The sequence below is a fragment of the Lepidochelys olivacea genome (genome assembly GCF_965140295.1).
Source record: "Lepidochelys olivacea isolate rLepOli2 genome assembly, chromosome: 5".
NCBI lineage: Eukaryota > Metazoa > Chordata > Testudines > Cheloniidae > Lepidochelys > Lepidochelys olivacea.
In genome coordinates, this window is record NC_140415.1 from 20744085 (window position 1) to 20767469 (window position 23385).

General features: G+C 38.7%; 1 protein-coding gene across 4 annotated transcripts in view; it reads left to right on the top strand.

Annotated features, from left to right (window-relative positions):
* WDR7 (WD repeat domain 7) overlaps positions 1–23385 on the top strand; it is a 385156-nt gene that overhangs the window by 290603 nt on the left and 71168 nt on the right. For all 4 annotated transcript variants that reach the window (XM_084629121.1, XM_084629122.1, XM_084629120.1 and 1 more), the window contains 3 exons: positions 15139–15256; positions 18025–18174; positions 19228–19310. In XM_084629121.1, coding sequence (XP_084485247.1) covers positions 15139–15256; positions 18025–18174; positions 19228–19310 — 351 coding nt within the window. The remainder of the gene's footprint in view (positions 1–15138; positions 15257–18024; positions 18175–19227; positions 19311–23385) is intronic.

Here is a 23385-nt window from a genome sequence, read left to right on the forward strand (position 1 = left end):
ATACTATTATGGTAAAATATATTCTAATATTTCACAGCTTAAACTATAGTTTATAGAATTTATCTGTCTTCTGCATCTCCGACTTATTATCTAGTAAGTGCATCTCCAGGTCTTACTATTAGCATGTAGAGATTTAAATACTACAGAATTTGTCGATTTGATGTGACACCTTTTGCCTTATGTCCTCTTGGAGCAACTGCGATTAAGTAGAATCGGAATTCCTGACTACTTCAGGTTAACACTTAGGATCCAATCCTGCTAAATGCATTTAAGTAACATAACTCACATGAATAGGAGCCTTCATCTGTATTTGCAGGATTCCCTGGCTTAGACAAAATGCTTGGATTCTGTGTTGATGAGTGCAATATATAAACCTAGATAGAGGACAGGGAAAAAAGCTTGTGGCATCTGCTCACGTATAATGTCTCTCCTCTGTCTGCTCTCTCCTCCCCCTTAGTCTACACACCATTGTAGTGTACATATACAACATCCTTTCATTTGAGATTCTGAGTTGCTCAGTTTCTTTTTTTAATATGTGTAGTTTGTGCAGGGTTGTTTCAATGATCACAGGCCAGATTCTACTATTTTTACTTGCACTGAGTAGTCCCTTACTATTTGAATCATCCCATTTGAAATAATTATGATAAAATATATAACTATGAAATGACTCATGAAATAAGGGTGGCCGAATCTGGACCTCTGTGCTTATGCGATGGGAAATTAGGTGCTTGTAAAATTTGATGTGCCTTTTTTAATCTGTGTGTATGTATATGTGTGTGCGTGCGTGGATTGATTGATGGATTGATTGATTGATTGTTAAGGCATGATTTCAGTAATATTTTGTTACCCAGAGGCCTTTCTATCATAAATATCAATTCTCATATGAATAATCTTTATTCTTTCTAGTAATCTGATATCAGTGTGACTACTTGCACAATTAAGGATTTTGCAGAAATGGGCCTTTTTTTTTTCTTTTTTTTATTGTTAGTGTTTGTTGTTGTAAAATTAATTATTTTGTCTGAGATTTATCCTAAATATTTTTCACAATAGATTTTATATTAAAATGTTTCTGTATCTCCTATATTTTTTCTTTATTTAGTTAAGTTTTATCAGATAATGCAAACTGTGTTATACAAAATGAACATGGAAAAAGAGAAACACTATAGTATATTTATAATTAATGAATTAAATTACAGTTGATACAACAAGCAGCCAGAGTGGTCTGTTTGTGTATTAGATATAACTAAATTGTTATATTTCATATTGTCTGTGCTCTTTCCTGTATAAAAAAATTAATAATACTGTATAATATTAGTGGCTATATGTCAGGTGTATATTGAGATAAGATTAGTTTCCATTCATAGCTACATGAGTCCTGTGAAATAAATAAATAAACTCCTAACTGCGACACACAAAATATCAGCTTCCTACTCTGGGAGAATTATGTAAATATTCAATTTATCCTCTAAATGGTATCTAGAATATTTTCAGAAGTGTCTGTATTGTAGTTCTTTTGCAACTACAAATTAAGGTTTTTAGTATTTATTTGATACAAAAATCAATGTTAAAAGAAATATAACTGCAAATAGCAGATCTAATTATATGCTTTTTCACCACTTGGAATAAAAACAATTAAAAAATTATTTTATATTTTTAATGTATTGAAAGTTTAAACTACAACTGTTCAGTATTTTAAATTTCTGCTTATAAGGTGTGTTTCAGTAAAGTGTGTGGATCAGATCTACAGCTGGCATACACAGGCATAGCTCCATGTACTTCAATGGAGCTTTGCTGATTTGCACCAAATGAGGATCTGGTTCTTTGGACCTTTGATCAGCATTCCCAGAATTACCAGTTTTTAGGTTACAAGTTGTAAATAAGTTTCAGAGTAGCAGCTATGTTAGTCTGTATCCACAAAAAGAAAAGGAGGACTTGTGGCACCTTAGAGACTAACCAATTTATTTGAGCATAAGCTTTTGTGAGCTACAGCTCACTTCATCGGATGCATGTAAATACTAACTTGTATTTTTTAATATACATTTTATATTGAATGGAACAATTTCACACAAACATATAGGCCTTTATCCTTGCGAATACAGTACTTTAACATTCAGCCTTAAGTGCTAAATGGTAAACTAGACTAACAATTGGGAAAAAATTCACTACTACAAAAAGAATGTACAGTATTTTGAACTTTGCACTTTGGCTAGCTAAGGATTTAAACTGAAAGGAACATTCTGAAATTGAACATACAAATGTCATAGATGAGTCAGCATTGTGTTACCATCCTAAGTTAAGAATTAATCTTACCATACTGTTGTTCATAGGAAATACAAGTGCAGGTCTTCTCTTCAGTAATTGGTTTTTTCTATCATATTGCTGATACCATAAAGGTTTCTGGATATATTTTAAAGCATGTGAGAGATGAGTACTGAAAAAACATTAATAAATGATTTAATGCATGCGTCGTCTGCGCAGTGCCTTGAAATTGCAGTATACTGTTTAACTGATGAGTTGGTATTTATATACATTGTGAGATTATAAATTTTTGATCATCATAAATAATACCGTATATATATCTTCAGATCACTTGTCTAAATGTTAACAAAAAATTAAAATGATAAACAAATTTGCCACAATATTTTAAAGTGATTAGTTGGTTTAACATTTAATTCTAATAAGTGCATTATTTGCAAAAATCTAATGACAGTTGTTCATCTAGCTGTATAGTGCACTATATCTTAGTAGTTTACCAAAAGAGAAAAAAGATTTTTTTTAAAAAAAATTATGATGATAATATAAACCCTACAAAATAAAAAATGCACAGTATTTCAGTTAGATATTTTAAAGGTGCTCTTAATCTGTTTTTGTTAAATAATTCCTAGAATATTAAACACCACTGTATACTTTCACAAGCCATGTTCTTTAGTATCAAAATTGAATTCATTCTTGTGTTACATTTTATATTTCACTTGAAGATTGCTGCAGTATCAGGGGCTTGTAATTGTGAACTATGTAAGAAAACGTGGACAATAATAAACTCTGCAGGTTGCCTTGCTTCTAAAATGCATCCAGTCATCATTCTGTGTCTGTCTTCAGATGACTAACTTCTTTCTGCATTGTTTACAGATAAATATTAATAGTTTATTATATTGCATATTTTTAGACATCGGCCAAACAAAATGTAAAGAATGAGTGGGTTTGTAACGTTTAACGTGGAAAAATATGTGAATAAGATGAATAATTGTTGTCTGAACTTAGTTTGATTTTTAGAAGATAAAAGTGTAAAATATTTTATGCCCTTTGGCATGGTTTTAAAAATATTCAGGTAAGGTATACTGTATTTAAATGTAGACTTTATATAAACTGAGCAAGTACAGTTATTCAGAAAGTAATTTTAGTCTTGCTGTTCCATCCTTAGCTGTCATAAAGATTAGTATGGCTCTCTATACACAGAGCACAGAATAAATGAATGTATCAGCATGTAGCCTTGAGGAGCCCAATGCAATTTTCATCATGATAAATTGCATAATAAGCGAGAAAGTGTTTGCTTATTAATCCATAACAAGATTTAGATTGAAAACGGCCTGTTACATCTATGACAGGTACAGTACTGACTTCAGAAGGACTAAGATGGAAAGAAATGTAGTAACAATGTGTACAGGGGGTTAAGTACGCATCTTACCCTCCTGATGCCCTGCTGAGCTGCCCCTTTTTGTGCCTGATTTACCGTGTACACAATAACAGTGCACAGCTGCCTTGCTTCTGTCTGTGATGTTAAGCACACTTTTTGAAGGAGCTTTTATGTCAAGCTTGTGCTGTTAAAAAAAATTCACTTCACATTTATTGACAAAGAAAAAAAACACATGCAGTGTTTGTCTTCTTTGTTGCGCTGCATAAAAATACATTTCTGAGCTGAGATGTGCTGCAGAGTTTTGGATAACTCCTCCACCCTTCTAGTCCAGCCCCTCCCCTACCCCACCCACAAACATACATACACACACTAAAGAATACACTATTTTAGCCATGCTGAGTGGAACTGCTCACTCATGAGGATTTAAGAGTATTTTTCTAGCATTAAATTAGGCTTTGATTTCCTACAGGCATAGAGGACTGTAGGGATCATTGCTGTCCATAATTTTTCTTCTTTGAATTAAAAAACGCAGTTTAATTTGGATTACTTTGTAATGTTTTATCAACATTTAAGAACAAATTGTATTTTCTCCAACGTGTGTATGTATAAACGGTACAAATAATTAAGTAGTACCTTTTTAGTGTTAGTTTAACATGATTAGAGGAATTTTTTTGTTCTATGGTGAAAATGCAGCATAAATTAAAGGGCTTGAATAGTTTGCAAATATAGGGCAATAGTTTTAGAATGTAACCTTTGTAGTTTATGGTTGGGGATTTTAAAAAAGGAAGAACATGAGCTAGTGAATAGAGAAAGCTTCTAAAGATGATTGGATGACTTTCTGTATATTTGGGCTACAAAAATACCTTTTAAACCTGGAAGTCGCAAGGGATCTGTCACCATTTCAATTATAAGCTTATTTTTTTTAAATCTTTAAATTCTCATTAAGCTGAAATTCAGACTAAAGATAGAGGCATAGCATTATAAAATAGGAAGTACTGTGCTCCATCAGTAGTCAGCTCCATCAGTACTCATGCAATTCTGCATTCATGGGCAGTTGATCATTGGGATATGCTCAGATTCTCAACAGCCCTGAGGAAGGCAAAACAGTCCCAATGTCCATGCTGTTATGCCATGTTGGAATGTTCATTCCTGGCTCTTTATTTTGCCATCAGATCAGTCCTGTTCATGTAAGCAAGAGACTGCTTTTAAAAATACTTTTTTTTACAGTGTTGCAGAAATATAGCCCCCCCCCCCACACACACACACACACACACCGGTTTCCTCCCACTCTTTTGCTTCATGGTGTCAGTCTGGCAGCGTAAGCCACAGTGACAGAAAATGGCTGTGTGTTGGCTTTTCCCTCAATCCCGTTTGTACAGCAGCATTTCATCCTCTGCAAAGTAACTATCTGACCTAACAGCCACAGAAGGAAAGGGGCACAAAAGAAGCCACATGCGTCATCCTTAGAACAGAGAAAGATCCAGAGCAAAATCACATCCCTGGAATTTCTCTCGCAGAAGGTTACTAGACTGGTCATGGTTTCATCACTAATAAAGGGTTGGAGGAGAACATGGTTCCTCTGTGTTACTGTCTGAGTGGAATCCAGGGGTTTCGGGATTTGCTTTCCCCCTTGGTCACTCTTTTTATACGGAAATATGGAACAAAATAAACACATTTTTTATACTAAAATTTCATGGTTTTAATCCTGTGCAGTTGACTAGGCTGCTTTAGAAATAATAATGGTAAACAACTGCACTGTTGACGTTTGATAGCTGGCTATTAGATAGGGGCCTAGAGTAGTCTTCTGGGGGCATGCATCAGTCTCAAAGAACTCGAGCAAATGGCTCAGAGTAGGACTCGCTGGTGGTCTCTGACAAGATCAGCGTGTGACAGGTTTGAGAGGGATCAACGAAATCATCTCCAGTCTGCATGAAAGGCGCCACAGAGCTGCTTCATCAAACATCATAGATACAGGCTTCCCATGCCCTCAGTGCAGCTGACTGTGCATCAGGGTTCGGACTTCAGAATCATATGCATAGCCATAGATGAGAATTGCAGCAATATCGTCATCATCATCAGTGATGGACTACCAGAGTTACATAGCGACCAAACCAATTATTCATGCTGATGTAAAAACACAGTAATCAAACTTTGCATCTGACTTCACCTTACAAAAGCCAAAAAATTGAGTTATGATTCTCTTCTGCTAATCCCCTTTCCCCTAACCCATCTGCCTCTTCTGTGTTACCCTAAAGTCTCTCTCTCCCTCTCATTCTGTCCTCCTTCCTGTTACCTCCAAGTGCACTGTAGTCCTGAACATCCATATTATAACACAGCAGATCATTCTTTGCTTCTTTTTCTTTTGCAAAGCTGAGCTCCCCAAAGCTGCAAAAAGTTAACTGGAAATTAAAGTAAATTAAAGCTCCCAATAACTGGATACTTGTTCATTTTTTTAATGTAGATCTCATCCTCTCAGATGGAGGAAATGCCCATGTAAAATCTGTGTGTGTTCAAGAAGGCTCCATGTTCCCATGGGAAAACACTGAAGCATCTTTATTTTTAGTTTTAAAAAGCCTCTTCCTCCCCTGACCCAAAATTGAGATGCTTCCTCCTCACCTCCTGCCCCAGGATTTCACATCCTAAAAATCTTATCTTTTTGCTCTGAGTAGGTGATTTTCTTCTCCCTCCTGTGAGGTGAGGCCTCCACTTTCTCTTTGCCCCCGCTCTTAGCTACTAATGTGTGTTGAGCCGATAAAACTCTATCCTCCATCATAGTACCTTCCTTTATACACAGCCTTTTCACCTTCCTTCCCAGGAACTGGAGGGAGCCCTTCAGTGTTCTTTCTCACCCTTGGGAGTGGGAATGTTGTATTCTTGAGTTCCTCTCAAGTGCAGGTCTTCCTGGCTGATACCAGCACACTTCTATGACTTATGAGGAGAGGCTGAGGGAGCTAGGATTGTTTAGCCTGCAGAAGAGAAGAATGAGGGGGGATTTGATAGCTGCTTTCAACTACCTGAAAGGGGGTTCCAAAGAGGATGGCTCTAGACTGTTCTCAATGGTAGCAGATGACAGAACGAGGAGTAATGGTCTCAAGTTGCAGTGGGGGAGGTTTAGATTGGATATTAGGAGAAACTTTTTCACTAAGAGGGTGGTGAAACACTGGAATGCGTTACCTAGGGAGGTGGTAGAATCTCCTTCCTTAGAGGTTTTTAAGGTCAGGCTTGACAAAGCCCTGGCTGGGATGATTTAACTGGGAATTGGTCCTGCTTCGAGCAGGGGGTTGGACTAGATGACCTTCAGGGGTCCCTTCCAACCCTGATATTCTATGATTCAGCATTCCACTCGCTCATGCATAAGACAAGGCAAAGTGCTGACCTATGGCATCTGACCAGCAGGAAAAAGGGACCAGCCTTACATCCCTACAGAAACCTGCCAGCAACAACCTTCAGGATTGCAACCCACAGGTTAAGATCCACTGTTCTCCAGTAACCCAACAGAGCCTTTGTTATGTTCCCAGCAGTGCTACTTAATTATTGCAACTAGCTAAGGACTTGTGTTCTTGCAGTGTCTCTCTCAGAAATGTGCTTCCTAGAAAAATAATCCCAACAGAGCAACATTTATTAACTTAAAACCCAAATATTTGTATCTGAGATCCTTCTAATTACATACTATTTGTATTAAGAGAAAAATTCTGTAGAAACGGGAAAGGAAATGTTTTCTTTGATGAGAAGATACGAGGGTTTTATCAGTTGAAATAATATTAGATGGAAGCCCCTTTTAGGAGAAGGGAGCTGAAAGAGAACCTTTATTCTTATTGTGAAGATTATGCAACCAGTATGGTATTCTGGTAGGGGGAAATGCATGGTGCTTTTTTAACTGTTAGGTGGGGATTTGGTCAGGTAAGAACAGCATTTGCACATTGATCTCTTACATAGGGGATGGAATAGTTAAGGTATGGTAACAATTAGCCACAATAATCAGGCATCTAAGATAAGACTAAATGGTTTTATGTATCTAACCATGAGAATATGAATATTTTGTGTGGTGACTAGTCCTGGAGGTAGACATGGGATACTACTTGTATAGTTCTTTACATCTGACAATCACCAAGCTCTTACAAATATAGATATCATTATACCCATTTTACAGATAGAGAAATTGAGGTACAGTAGAGGTTAGTGACCTTTTTCAATGCCACACCAAGCATATGCCACAGCTGTGCATAGAAATGAGTTCTGCTTCCAGAGCCTGTGCTCTGACCATTAGACTCCTTTGCTTCCATACCAAAACAGGATTGTCGGACTAGGATAAGTGTGCACTTACAAGTACAGTACTGGAACAGACTGTTGCTTGTTAAGAGCTTGCATTTGTGTCCTAAATCCCTACTGAAATAAATCTTGGCCTGATTTTTTGAAAATATGCATTTTTATTAGTATGCATCTGTGTATGAGGAATGAGTAGCCTTAGTCTGAATGCAGGATTATAACCCATGGACTCTGATAGAGCTCTGACACAGGCTTCCTCTGTTGCCTTCACAGAATTACTTAACTGCTCTGCCTCTGTTTCCCCATCTATAAAATAAGAATAATAATGAAGTCAGTCAGTTACTGGAGTGTGTGAAAAACATGGAATGTCTGTAAAGACCCTGGAAAATGCAACTGTCATACAGAGGCACTTATATATTTGCATCCAGTCACTCTACATGATTGCATTGCCAGGATGAACAGGAAAAACAAGTATTGCAGCTACAGTCATGCAATTAGTTCTCCCATAATGCTCCTGCCCATTCTTCAGTGACAGATATGACATCTCAGGGCACTGGCTCTGTCATCGCCAAGCCTCCCTTCTCCCAGCAGCATGAAGGCCGGAGATTAGCTGAAGCAGTATCAGCTAGTCTCAGCTCTGCCTAGTTTCCACTACCACCAACAACGTGTCAGTGTAGGCCCAAGAGCATCCCAGGCAAAACTGCTCTGCCATTCTTCATACCTTTGTTCAGAACAGATCTTTTGTATGGCACTATGGTATTGGAGTAAGTTCAGTAAAAAATACTTATTGATACACCTTTAAAACGTAGTCTGCGCTCCCACAGTGCTGTCCTGCTGGGACTTGCTGTAGCCGTGGTTATTCAGGGGCAGAGTGCTGGTCCCTTACATTTCTCTAAAGCTTGCAGCAAATTTATAGCAGTCTCCTGCATGGGAACATGAGGCCAAGGGAATCTCATCTCTCCCCTTCCCTCTAGGGTACCCACAGTGAGCAATCTGAACTTCAGTCCCACATACTGTTGTTATGTTTATTTTGGGGTACAGTGTAATTTTTTTTTTACAAGCTTGGGTTTGATTAGTTCCCACTGTATTCACCAGCTGTGTCCATAGAGGCAGTTTTTCCCAGGTTGGGAAGCCTCCCCTATGGGAAAGCAGCTTTAAACTCCAACCAGAGCTTCACAAGTCCCATCAGTGGAGGCTGTGAGGGAGATGCGCTTTCCACCCACTTGTGGGCTGTGTCAGCCATCATCTGGCCACTGGCTTAGCAGCTAAAGTCTGCAGCTAAACCTTAACTCCAGGCAGGCTTTCTGCCAGTGGGACCCAGGCAATAAATCTTGACCCACTATATTAATGTATAGGTATTTTCTATTTGGCTGGATGTTTCCCAGTTTGGGGGAGGTGCTTGGATTTATTCCTGTTTGTACCAGTTTGACTGAATTTTTAACATATGCCAAGCATGCCGGCAGCCCTGAATAGCTGGCTTTTTTATGCATTGTATAAACTTAAATAAATAAAATAAAAATATATTTGTACTCTGAATCAGATTTCCTGAGCGGGGAGGAGGAAGGGTAAAAATAGATAGACCAGGGATAGACCAGGAATGGAGCCTTAGAACTTTTAGTAAGTAATCTAGCTAGGTATGTGTTAGATTATGATTTCTTTAAATGGCTGAGAAAAGAATTGTGCTGAATAGAATAACTATTTCTATCTATGTATCTTTTTTGTAACTTAAGGTTTTGCCTAGAGGGGTTCTCTATGTTTTTGAATCTAATTACCCTGTAAGATATCTACCATCCTGATTTTACAGGGGGGGATTTCTTTATTTCTATTTACTTCTATTTTTTTATTAAAAGTCTTCTTGTAAAACACTGAATGCTTTTTCATTGTTCTCAGATCCAAGGGTTTGGGTCTGTGGTCACCTATGCAAATTGGTGAGGCTTTTTATCCAACATTTCCCAAGAAAGGGGGGGGTGCAAGTGTTGGGAGGATTGTTCTTAAGATCCAAGGGTCTGGGTCTGTAGTCACCTAGGCAAATTGGTGAGGCTTTTTACCAAACCTTGTCCAGGAAGTGGGGTGCAGGGTTTTGGGAAGTATTTTGGGGGGAAAGACGCGTCCAAACAGCTCTTCCCCAGTAACCAGTATTAGTTTGGTGGTGGTAGCGGTCAGTCCAAGGACAACGGGGGGAATATTTTGTACCTTGGGGAAGTTTTGACCTAAGCTGGTAAAGATAAGCTTAGGAGGTTTTTTCATGCAGGTCCCCACATCTGTACCCTAGAGTTCAGAGTGGGGGAGGAACCTTGACATGGTAAAAATAGAACAGTTTGAGCTCCCTTAGTGCCACTGGCAATGGATAGGTATGTGTTGTGTTAGGATGGGTCAGTATCAGTTTTGTAAAAGTCCATCAGTAGCTTTTCTGCACTGTGGTTTACACAAATGACTGTTTCAGGTGTGATCAGAATCTGTATCTGGCTGGGGCAGTACACAGGTTGTACTAATCTTAAGGATGTGGAAAGAATGAAATTCCCCTATAAAAGAATATATCTGGATATAAGAGACCTGGTGCTTCCCTGTGAATGCTAGGTTTGCACCTGCCTTTGTTTTGGTCTGTGGTCTTGGTGCAATGTGCCCGTTCCATCACCCACAGCTTTAGCTCTCAGAGAAGACATACAGACCAGCTGCGGGAGGGGGTTAATCTCTGGCCACATACTACCGCTGCTGAGTGTTGTAAATGAATTAACATGAAACCTGTTGCTTTTCAGGAAAATGCATGCCTTACCAAACACTGGGAGGAAAAATACTCCTGACAGAAACATGTGAATCCTTGCTTATGGGCAGAAATACTGTCTGAACTATGCTTCTGAAATTTTTAGTGAATGCACATAGGGATGAGACCAGGTTTACTAGATAACAACATTAGGATTAGATTGTTAATCAAGTTTTTGATAAAAGAACAGGAGTACTTGTGGCACCTTAGAGACTAACAAATTTATTAGAGCATAAGCTTTCGTGGGCTACAGCCCACTTCATCGGATGCATAGAATGGAACATATAGTAAGATATATACACACATACAGATACATTGGAAGTTACCATGCAAACTGTAAAAAGAAAAGGAGTACTTGTGGCACCTTAGAGACTAACAAATTTATTCAAAGCTTATGCTCAAATAAATTGGTTAGTCTCTAAGGTGCCACAAGTACTCCTTTTCTTTTTGCAAATACAGACTAACATGGCTCCTACTCTGAAACCTGTCATATAAACTGTGAGAGGCTAATTAGTTAAGGTGGGCTATTATCAGCAGGAGAAAAAAAAACTTTTGTAGTGATAATCAAGATGGACCATTTAGACAGTTGACAAGAAGGTGTGAGGATACATATTTATTCAAGTGACACCATCATAGGACCTAATCACATTAGCCACGCCATCAGGGGCTCGTTCACCTGCACATCTACCAGTGTGATATATGCCATCATGTGCCAGCAATGCCCCTCTGCCATGTACATTGCCAAACTGGACAGTCTCTACGGAAAAGAATAGATGGACACAAATCTGACATCAGGAATCAAAACATTCAAAAACCGGTAGGAGAACACTTCAACCTCTCTGGCCACTCAGTAAAAGATTTAAGGGTGGCAATTTTGCAACAGAAAAGCTTCAAAAACAGACTCCAGTGAGAAACTGCTGAGCTTGAATTAATATGCAAACTAGATCCATTAACTTGGGTTTGAATAGAGACTGGGAGTGGCTGGGTCATTACACATATTGAATCTATTTCCCTAAGTTAAGTATCCTCACACCTTCTTGTCAACTGTCTAAATGGGCCATCTTGATTATCACTACAAAAGCTTTTTGTTTTTTTTCTTCTGCTGATAATAGTTCATCTTAACTAATTATCCTCTCACAGTTTGTATGGCAACTTCCAACTTATCTGTATCTATATATCTGTATATCTATATAGATATATAGAGATATATCTTACTATATGTTCCATTCTATGCATCCAATGAAGTGGGCTGTAGCCCACGAAAGCTTATGCTCTAATAAATTTGTTAGTCTCTAAGGTGCCACAAGTACTCCTGTTCTTTTTGCGGATACAGACTAACATGGCTGCTACTCTGAAACTAGTTTTTGATATGCTTTCATCACTCAGTAGTCTGCAAAAATGCCTGAATGATTTTTAGTTTTATTCAAAGAGCTATAACAAATAAAAGGAAACAGGGACATCTTCTATAGTGCTATCCTGAGAAGTACATTAATTGTTATATTCATTATTTTATTGCATATATTGATGAAGTAAAAGAAGATGAGGTAAATAAAAATTATAAGCAAGATTTTATGTATTTTTATTGAATCTAATGCTTATCCCTTATCCATGTATTGCTGCTACATAGTTTGAAAGTGGCTCAAATAGCTCACTTGTCAGAGAAAGCTTTAATGGATGCTTGGCTGGTCTTTGCATACTTTTTCATATGTAAACTACAAGAGTGTGCAATCCTGTTATATCATAGATTTACCACACACAAAAATCTAAAATAAGAAAAACTTCATTACGTTACAATCAAAGTTGCTAAGTGCAGTTCAAGAGGAGCTTTGTACCACTGAACACACATTTTTTCTCGAAAATAAAAAATAATGGAAATACTAAGAATATGAAACAATTTTGACACCAGTCTTGGCACCCACTTCCTGCACAAAACATGAGAGAGAACTCTCAATAGCTAAAGCACCTACTTTTACAGATGAAAAAATAGTTCCAATAATTTTTTTAAACCCACTAAAATATTCCTGAAGCTAGGGCATTCACTTAGTGGTGTGGAATAAAGGTTTAAATGGCACTCACATGTATTTGTGGCTTTGTCACTTATAAGTAATTGGCCATCCCAAACTCATGCCAACAGCTTTTATACCACACTTCATTAGCATATATTCCATATAAAACATGAGCAGAGGAGAGAATTAAACAGTATAGATTTTTTTAAGTCTTATTTTTATAGGAAATATTTGACCTAAGCATAGTTCAAAAAGAGATATCTTCTCTTCATTGAGAAAATAACATTTCACATTGTATCCTTTTTTTCCCCTTTGCGCACACATTCTCTTGTTAGGCTGTTGAGAGGTATACTTCATCCCTTCCTTCCCTGTCTCCAAAAATGTACATTTGCTCCAAGCCCCCTTGCCGGTTATACTTATTTAAAGACCAGAATTGAGAAACATCTTATCTGGTCCCGGAACATTTTTAACTGTGCTATAAATACCCCTTTGGAGAATTAGAAACCGTTCCCTCTTTTAGCCTGGCATATCAGAAGATATCAAACATTAATATCATGACTCAGACATTATTGGGATGGGGCCAAACAAGTTGATAGACTAAGTTACATATTTTTGGAGCTTGAACAAAGGTATTGATGCTTTCTTTCCTGTCGTTTTGAGGCTTGTGGCATTGGACTCTACATAGGCTTTGCAGTAGAGCAATACAAAACATGTTATACTACTGTTTTTTAAAAAACAAGTCTTAAAATTCTTAACATTTCTAAATGTGTGCCTTTTGTAAGATGTGACGTGAATAAAATATAAGATGATGTGAAAGTTAATGGAATTGTTTGGGGTGGTCTTCGGCATTCTCTCATTTGCAGTCAGAGCGAACAGCAATAATGAGCCATATCCTGCCCTCTAATAAGGCATCTTCTTGTCACTCCAACAGTATGTAGGGGATGAAAGGGACATGGATGGGATGTTACTGTACCGAGAGATTCTCTGCTATGAAACAGCTCCACAGAGGACAGTTGTGGCTTTATATAGTTTAGAGTAATCTTGAGGCCGCTCTAACTTGCACTGAAGGCTGAACTGGCCCCCAGCAACCCCAGAGATCAGAAAAGCACAACGGTGGATGACAGCTACCTTTACCACCTCACCAATCAGCTGCACTGAGTGGAGTTCTGGCACGGTTACAGTCCGACCCAGAGTATCTAAATGTGTGTATGTTATGTTAAGGATTTAGAAAGGAGTTTTTTTGTTGATCAGTTATAATGACATTAGTTGTGTAAAATTATTGCAATCACAACTCAATTGCAGACTTTACTAATGTGAGTAATCTGACTGAAAGCAGTGTGACTGCTCACATTAGTAAGGACTGCAGGCTTTCCAAAGAGACACTCATAATTTTGTATTGCTTTTGTATTTGCCATGACTTAACATATTGGGGGTGTCCTCAGCGATAAGTATTTAGAGTTAAATCGTCTGTAATTTAAATTACAGATGAAGCTTGATAAAATTACTTAATTGGGCCGGGACAGACTTCAATTAATATATTTTTATCTCCTGTGCATCTCTTAAAGTACTAATGCATCTGAAATCACATTGCTAGAGGAGAAAGCTGTAGATTTCACCTCTTCTTATGTAACAAAAATCATCTGTTCTTCTCCATGTGCACTTAAATGACAGTTACTTTAATGAAAAATCATAGTTTTATTAACACTTAGCATTCATATATATGTATAATGTAAATTAAGAACAACAGCTAAGATGTAGATTTTTAAGGCGGAGGAGTTGTTCTAAAAATCAGTGCCTCTTCACCAGCCAGTCAGTGGTGCTCATTTGCATATGCTCTGAAAAAGCAATCTTGCCTTAATGTGTGTTGAACTTCTGCCATGCCTGTAATGTTCATAAATAGGGATTGCTGACAGGTGAGTCTAGCTGTGTCTTAGTAGCGCTTGCAGTAATTTAAAACAAAGTGATTCATTCAACACAGGAAACCAAATCGAATGAATTCAGTATTTCCAGTGCCTCTAGAAGCTCTTCCTTCTCCTCCCTCCAACTAGTTAAAAGTACTTAGCTGAATTAAATAGTAATGCTACAAAAGCTGTATTTTCAAGCTGCTTCTAAACTTTTGCTAAACAATAAAATATAAAAATACTTTGTATGACATTCTTTATTTGCTTTGTCCCAGGTTTTGTGATATGTATTCAATACTACAGCTAGATAATTTGTTAACAAGGCCTTTTTAACACTTTGGACAGATGCACATACTGTTTTCAATCTTCATGGTTAATTATTCGATTTTGTATTTGATGCCAGAACACCCTGACTCCTAATCACTGCTCATTGTTGGAAGTCCATTATATTCTAACTGTTTGAGTGCTCCCGTTGACCTTGAACTGACATTATAAGCTGTGCCTAATCTTTTCACTCTATATTTCTAATGCCTCTTTTCTTTTTCCCCTCTTTGTCTGATTCCTGTTTAGCATCACAATGGGGCTGCCTCTGAGTCCAGCAGCTGACTCCGCCCGCTCTGCACGACATGCTCTCTCACTCATTGCCACAGCCAGACCACCCGCCTTCATAACAACTATAGCCAAGGAGGTGAGAAAAACCTCAGTGTTCACTGAGCTGCACTTTCAAAAGAATAATGATCTCAGCGTGCAACAAAGTTTTTGGTTGGTTTTTATATTAATTCTTTTCAGCTCCAGTATTAGCAGACAGAAATAAAAAATAGTCAAATCTCCTTTACAACTGCCCCAAAATTTAGCTGTTTTGGGGAAACAAAATGGGTTATCATTTTTAAATATTTGGCGGTATGCAGCATTATGCAACAGTATCTTGATAACTGATACACCAGGTCACTTGATGAGTTGAAAATGGCTGTGTCCTGATGTACTGGGTGTATAACCTTCCAATTCACATATAGAGCAGTGGGCAAAATCCCAAAGGATTTACTAGGTTTTTTTCTTAGCCTTTACCTAGGCAATGCAAATACTGCATGATTCGGGACTGAATGGAAATTGAGCATTGCTTTTGGGATTTGGTCCAGCAGACATACGTTGTTGGATGAAAGAATTCGGTGTTTTAGGGACCAAATTCTGCTCTCATTTTTCTTCTTCTGTCACTCAGGCTACTCAGGTTCAGGGATTTTTCCTTTTCTCATTTCACTGTTGGGGAAGGGAGTCTAACAAGTGTTCCTTTGGGGGAAATAGGAAGGTGTTCTTGGGAGGGACATCACAGGTCTCCTTCCCAGCCCATCATCCAACCCATCTTTGGTGATGGGTGTTTCTTCTGGGTCCTCCCCAATCCAGTCCTAGGTTCTTTGGGTGTAGCATAGAAGCTAGGATCCCCTTTCTACCCCAGTCATCCTCCCATCTCCTTAGTGCATCTGATTTTAGAAGCAGCTGCAGCCTTTGCAGGTCCTGCACCATGCTGATTATGTGTGAGTGTACCTAGACATGGGGTTGGTAAAAGAAGGCCAGCAAGGAGGTAGTCATTGAAGGGCCTCTAAATGTCCAGAATAACATTTGGTATTATATATCATTTTTAAGTCCAAGATTGGCCATTTATTCACCCTGACCCTCCCATTTTGTGAAAGTGAGGATCAGTAAAGAAAGTGGGACCAACATTTTAAAGACTGTATGTGGAATAATAATTAAAACACATTCAAAGGCTACATTCAAAAGCCACGGTCAGGCTGGAAGGGCATAGCAAGTGGGGTTCCACAGGGATCAGTTTTGGGTCCAGTTCAGTTCAGTATCTTCATCAATGATTAGGTAATGACATAGAGAGTACACTTATAATGTTTGTAGACAATACCAAGGTGGGAGGGGTTGCAAGTGCTTTGGAGGATAGAATTAAAACTCAAAATGAGCTGGACAAACTGGAGAAATGGTCTGAAGTAAATAGGATGAAATTCAAGAAGGACAATGCAAAGTATGCCACTTTGGAAGGAACAATCAGTTGCACACATACAAAATGGTAAATACCTGTGTAGGAAGGAGTACTGCAGAAAGGGATATGAGGGTCCTAGTAGATCACAAGCTAAATATGAGTCAACAGTGTAATACTGTTGCAAAAAAAGCAAACATCATTCTGGGATGTATTAGCAGGAGTGTTACAAGCATCCGATGAAGTGAGCTGTAGCTCATGAAAGCTTATGCTCAAATAAATTGGTTAGTCTCTAAGGTGCCACAAGTACTCCTTTTCTTTTTGCGAATACAGACTAACATGGCTGCTACTCTGAAGACAAAAGAAGTAATTCTTCCGCTCTACTCCACTCTGATTAGGCCTCAACTAGAGTATTGTGTCCAGTTTTGGGCACCACATTTCAGGAAAGGTGTGAACAAACTGGAAAGAGTCCAGAGAAGAGCGACAAAAATGACTAAAAGTCTAGAAAACGTGACCTATGAGGGAAGATTGAAAAAAATGGGTTTGTTTAGTCTGGAAAAGAGAAGACTGAGAGGGGACATAATGGTTTTCAAGTATGTAAAAGGTTGTTACAAGGAGGAAGAAAATAATGAGTTTTTCTTAACTCTGAAGTTAGGACAAAAAGCTTCCCACTGTCAGGGTGGTTAAGCACTGGAATTAATTGCCTAGGGAGGTTGTGAAATCTCCGTCATTGGAGATTTTTAAGAGCAGGTTAGACAAACACCTGTCAGGGATGGTCTAGATAATACTTAGTCCTGCCATGAGTGCAGGGGACTGGACTAGATGACCTCTCGAGGTCCCTTGCAATTCTATGATTCAAATGAGTTCTGCAAAATACAGATGTTCTTAATGTAATATTTTAGTCCAAATGTTGAACATTTGTCCTTAAATCTCAAACAAAAACTGTTTCTTTTCTGTATATTTCACAAATGATATTTCTGGATTGGTCATCAGATGTCTTTATTCCTAGTGAATGATGTGGAAAAATGTCATTTTGCATAATTAATATGTAATTTGTATGTAATTGTAATTAATATGTAATTGTAATTCCTCTGGTTTCTTCCCTCAGCCTAGTGACAGTACCTCAGTCTTCATCCATGCCTCAGTCTTAGACGGTGGGCTAATTATTCCACTTTGCCAGCCAAATCAAAGGTGCAGTCACAGAGTTAGGTGTAATTAGCAAACAGAAATAATCACCACCCCTGCCTCTTTACTTAACCTCCTTATTGGCTTTATGTACACATTGAAGAAGAGGTGTGACAAGGTAGAACTGCAGTAGCCCATATGAACACTTGGAGTCCTCTGACTGCTGCTAGAGACCGTAGACATGGTGAATCCTGATCTGGTATTAAGAAACTATCATGGAAAGCTCATGCTAAGTATAGTTGAAACATATGTGGACAGCAGTAGTTAAATATATAATCTTATTCCTTTTGTAGGTGCATAGACACACTGCGCTGGCAGCAAACACTCAGTCTCAACAGAATATTCACACTACAGCTCTTGCTCGGGCTAAAGGAGAGATCCTAAGAGTCATCGAAATACTAATAGATAAAATGCCCACAGATGTTGTGGATCTTCTTGTAGAGGTAAGAATATGCTGTAATATCTGTATATCATAGTTTTTAATAAATCAATGAATAATACATTGCACGTAAACTCAATTGGAAATTGTAAAGTGGCCATCTACCTTTACAGCACCATGGAACATATGTTATTTTTTAAAATAACACATCTGAGGCCATAAGACTCTGTCCCTGTCTCAAAGGGCTTAAAAACTGAGCAGAAAGCAGATATACAAATGGCTAGGTAAGGTGCAACAAAAGCGAGATCAGTGAGCAGTGATGTTTAGCACACCTTGTTCTAATTTTTTTCCTTTATCTGTTTTTAGGTAAACTATTTTTTAAGGGGATGACTTGGGCTGAGAAGTAATGTATTTTCAGGAGGCCTTTGAAAATGGTTAAGTGGTTCCATTGAAGACAGGGTTGCAGAGAGGGTTTCTGACATGAGGGCTACATAAAAGGATATATGGAGATGGACAAAATGGAATAGTTTAATCCTGTAGCTTGGGCAAAATGAAGGGGCCCAGGGTTGAAAAGACCAGAGCAGAGAGTTGGGTAGGACTTAATTGGTAAGGACAAGCTAGCAAAATAATTTGTTGGCAATTTGGATGTGGTTGTAACAGCAGCATTTTGAATGGACTGAAGAGGGATGTTGAAAGTTTTCTCTTTCAGATGCATATTCATTAAGGATGAAGGAGATTGTTAAAGAATCCACCATACCGTGTGATTTGCTTAACTTTGGTGTTCCTGTTCAAATTCCCTCTTAATATAACTAGCATAAAATGTGGTGTTCCTTCTCAGGCCTTCACTAGCAGAGACTTGCCTGTGTTTATAGCTTTGTAAAATGTGTACTGTTACTGTGAATGAGAATTTGCAGCAATTCCCAGTACCATTGTCTTTGCAAATTCCAATATGTTGCAGTGCAGTCAGATTTGTTTGTGCAAATAACACATTATACTAAGGTACCAAAAATATAATTAAACACAAGATCTAGAAAACTCTATAATTGTTCAGAATTTAACTTTTGTTATGAACAATAAAATCAAATATTGTTATACAATTGTAACTTTTGTTTCCAAGGTTATGGACATCCTCATGTACTGCCTTGAAGGATCCTTGGTCAAAAAAAAGGGACTTCAGGAATGCTTTCCAGCCATCTGCAGGTAAAAGCATTGAAGGAAATGATTTGTGATAAATATATTATCTTGCTATAGCTTACTTATAGCCATAACATTTACACCTTAAAACTTCAGATTTACAGAGTATTTTAAGTACCGTAGAACCTCAAAGTTATGAATACAGGCATTATGAACTGACCTGTTAACCACACACCTCATTTGGAACTGGAAGTACACAATCAAGTAGCAGCAGAGACCAAAAAAAAAGGCAAATACAGTACAATACTGTGTTCATAGAATTGGAAGGGACCTTAGGAGGTCATCTAGTCCAACCCCCTGCTCAAAGCTGGACCAATCCCCAATTTTTGCCCCAGATCCCTAAATGGCCCCCTCAGGGATTGAACTCACAACCCTGAGTTTAGCAGGCCCATGCTCAAACCACTGAGCGATCCCTCCCTCTGAGGGATAAACTACACGTACACATAGTAAACTACTAAACGTAAACGTTAAACGTAAACTACTAAAACAAAAGAGAAAGCAGCATTTTTCTTCTGCATAGTAAAGTTTCAGAGCTGAATTAAGTCAATGTTCAGCTGTAAACTTTTGAAAGAACCTTAATATTTTGTTCAGAGTTACGAACAACCTCCGTTCCTGATGTGTTTGTAACTCTTAGGTTCTACTGTGGTGTACAGTTTTTCTAATCCATATTACATCTGAAAAAGAGGAAGTAGGTCAGAAAATAGCAGTGTTATTGCCAACTATTGAAAATGCTTCTGTATAAAAGTCCACACATGGTACAATCCTGTTCATTTTTATGTTGGCAGTATCACTTAAAACTTTGCCCTACAACCCCAACGTTGTATTATTTTCTCTATCATAAACCACAAAAAATGGTCATGGTTCTTTCACTGTAGTTGAAACCACCACAGTTTATTTCTTTTGTTTGGTAATAATAAGTCTGTAATTCTATAGCATCTTACACCCCTGGATTTTAAAGTGCTTTGTGTACCTCAGTTAATTAGTTATTAACCTCATTGTACACATGGGTAAACTGAGGCAAAGTGAAGTGATTTGTGAAGGGAATTCTGGCAATGATGGGAATAGAACACAGATCTTCTGAGGTTTAATCCAAGCCCTGTGGTTTAATCTGTTGTTGTTTGTATTATCATAACACCTAAGAACCCAGTCATAGACCCAGGATCCCATTGTGCTAGGTGCTGTACAAACCCAGAAGAAAAACAGTTCCTGCCCCAAAGTGTTTTCAATCTAAGTATAAGACAGGAGAAACAACCGATGGATACAGACAGACCAACAGAGGGGTGCAAGGAAGCAGTGAGGAAATATTGGTCAGCATGATAGGCAGTCTCAGAGCACCAGCAGCCTAACTGTGGTCAAGATTTTTGTGGGCATCATGACAAAGGAGAGTTTTACATGCTTCCTTTCCAGTCTAACACTGTACAATACTCCATAAAAGAGGTGATTTATCAGCATGTCTATTTATCCTCTCCAGAAGGGGGAAAATATCTGTAATACTTTTCCCTCAAAGTATTGGTGGATAATTGTATACCCACATTTGAAAACAAAGGACATATTTTAATTTAATAGTGTTTCTGCACAAACTTCATAGATGCTTATACAATTAAAAATAAAGCACGTTGCCTCAGGCACACAAGGAAGAGAGATGTATTTTTGGTGTAAAATGAAGGCTGCAACTATTTCAAAATAAGCAGTTAAAAAATAACGCAGTGGTCTATCTTGGTCCAACTTGAGGCTATTTAATCACAGTCTGTAGGAATGCTGAGGCCAGACTGCAGGCTGCGCTGTCATAATTGAGGTCTTTGACCCTATAACAGAATAAGTCTTCCATGGGTGCTGAGGAACCAGCACTCAAGACACCTGCTTACCTACTTCCCTTTTGTGATATAACCATGTGCAGCAGCGCAGCGATGTGTATTCTCATAACAGAATTTGGCCATATCACAGGTGTACTCCTCCTTTATAAGGCATTTGAGCTTTGCTCTTTGAGTGCTGTTGGACCATAAAGCCACCCTCACCAAGTATATGATTTTGAAAGCAAATGACTGTTCTTTTCTTGGAAAGAATCAGCTTTGATAAATCTAATAGCTGAAAATAAGGTGGAATTACAAAGAACCCAACGTGGAAGTGCATCACTTTTATAAATACATATGGTATCGGTAGACCAGCCTGAAGAGAGCATTGAGCAGAGTAATGTTCTACAGAATATGCACTTTCAAGACCTTCCATCCTAGTCTCTAGGGCAGGGGTGGGCAAACTTTTTGGCCCGAGCGCCACATGGGGGGTATGAAACTGTATGGAGGGCCGGGTATGGAAGACTGTGCCCCCCCAAACAGCCTGGCCCTCGCCCCCTCCCACTTCCCGCCCCCTGACTGTCCCCCTCAGAACCTCCAACCCATCCAGCCCCTCCTGCTCCTTGTCCCCTGACCACCCCCTCCTGGGACCCCCTGTCCAAACCACCCCCCCGGATCCCACCCCCTATCCAACTCCCACTGCTCTCTGTCCCATGACTGCCCTGGCCTATCCATACACCCGCCCCCTGACAGGCCCCCAGGACTCCCATACCCTATCCAACCCCCCCGTTCCCCGATTCCTGACTACCCCAGAACCTCCACCCCATCCAACCGCCCCCTGCTCCCTGTCCCCTTATTGCCCCCTGAGACCCGCTACCCAACCCCGCCACCACTGCCCCCTTACCATGCTGCTCAGAGCGGCAGGAGCTCGCAGCCCGTGGGCCGTAGTTTGCCCACCTCTGCTCTAGGGGCATAATATGGCTGTCCAATTGGAACAAGCAATATAACTGAGATAAGAAGAAACAGTCACAAAAAAACAACTGGGTTTAATAAAATCTGAGTTTGTGGTAATTACCACTCACTCTTCATACCTTTGAGGACAGATGAATGAGTGAAAAGGGATCTCTTCCTGCCATGTAGCTACTTTACACACTTCTGCCAGATAAGCAGGATCTGTACCTCTCTTTTGACCTGCCAAATCTCTACCATCCTCATGATTGTGTTATTGCTGGACAAGGAGACCTTGATCACCTGGCTCCCAAATGCCTGTCCTCTCCTGTGTCTGCCCATCTGACCAGTTTCCCCCAGATGCCAGTAAATTGTGCTGCAAAGTGCCAGTTTTATCCTTTTCCTCAGTTGTTTTTAACAACTGTAAAGATGCAGTCAGGGTCCCTGATAGCTTTCTGATCCATTTGAAAAGGTTTTACTGCTCCCCCACTCGCATCTTTGGAAGAAGAACAGAATTTGGAAACACAGAACAAAAACTGACTTCAGAGGATACTTACTATGTGACAGACCTGCACTTGTTGCTAATTCATCTGTCAAGTAATGGAACATAAATGCTCTCATCTGATTGGTTTCTTAAAAATATTTTTAAGACTGTCTCTCACACTAGGTGTATAGGATTCAATTGAAATTAAATTCACAAATGTCAGTAGAACCCTGTTGCAGGTTTTAAAGCTGTCTCGCGGTCTGTTGTATGTAAGCTGCTGAGAGAGTGTTAATATTTTTCTGCCATCAGAGATTGTTTTTTTGTTCCTTTGGTTTTTATAGAATTATCATATTATTTTAGCTAGTCAGGAACGTGGTGGTTTTCTTTTTCTGTTCATGTTCGAATGGTGGTGGTTTGACATTTGGGGAGTACAGAAAGGCACAAAGTGTAGGTAGGCTTCTAACTCCCACTGACATTCAGTTGAAGATAAATGCCTGTCATTTGTGTTTTTGAAAATCTCCCCTTTTGTTCTTAAAATTTAATACTCACAGATAATAAAATGTGATTTATAATATGTGAGTATTTATAATATTCTTAGGCTATTATAAATATTCATATTATAACATATTAACCATGTAAATTACAATATTTAATATGTCAGGGGGTTGTATTTTAATGTAACAAGTTATAAAAAAACCAACAGTTGCAAGAAAGGAGCTATTATACCCTTGACAGGTATGTCATGAATAAAGATAATCTTCCTTCCTTCAGATGTTTTAAAAACTTTAGCTTGAAATGTAAATGCAAGGACAAGTAGGAATTAATGCAAGAAATCTCCCCATCCTTTTTGCATTTTTAT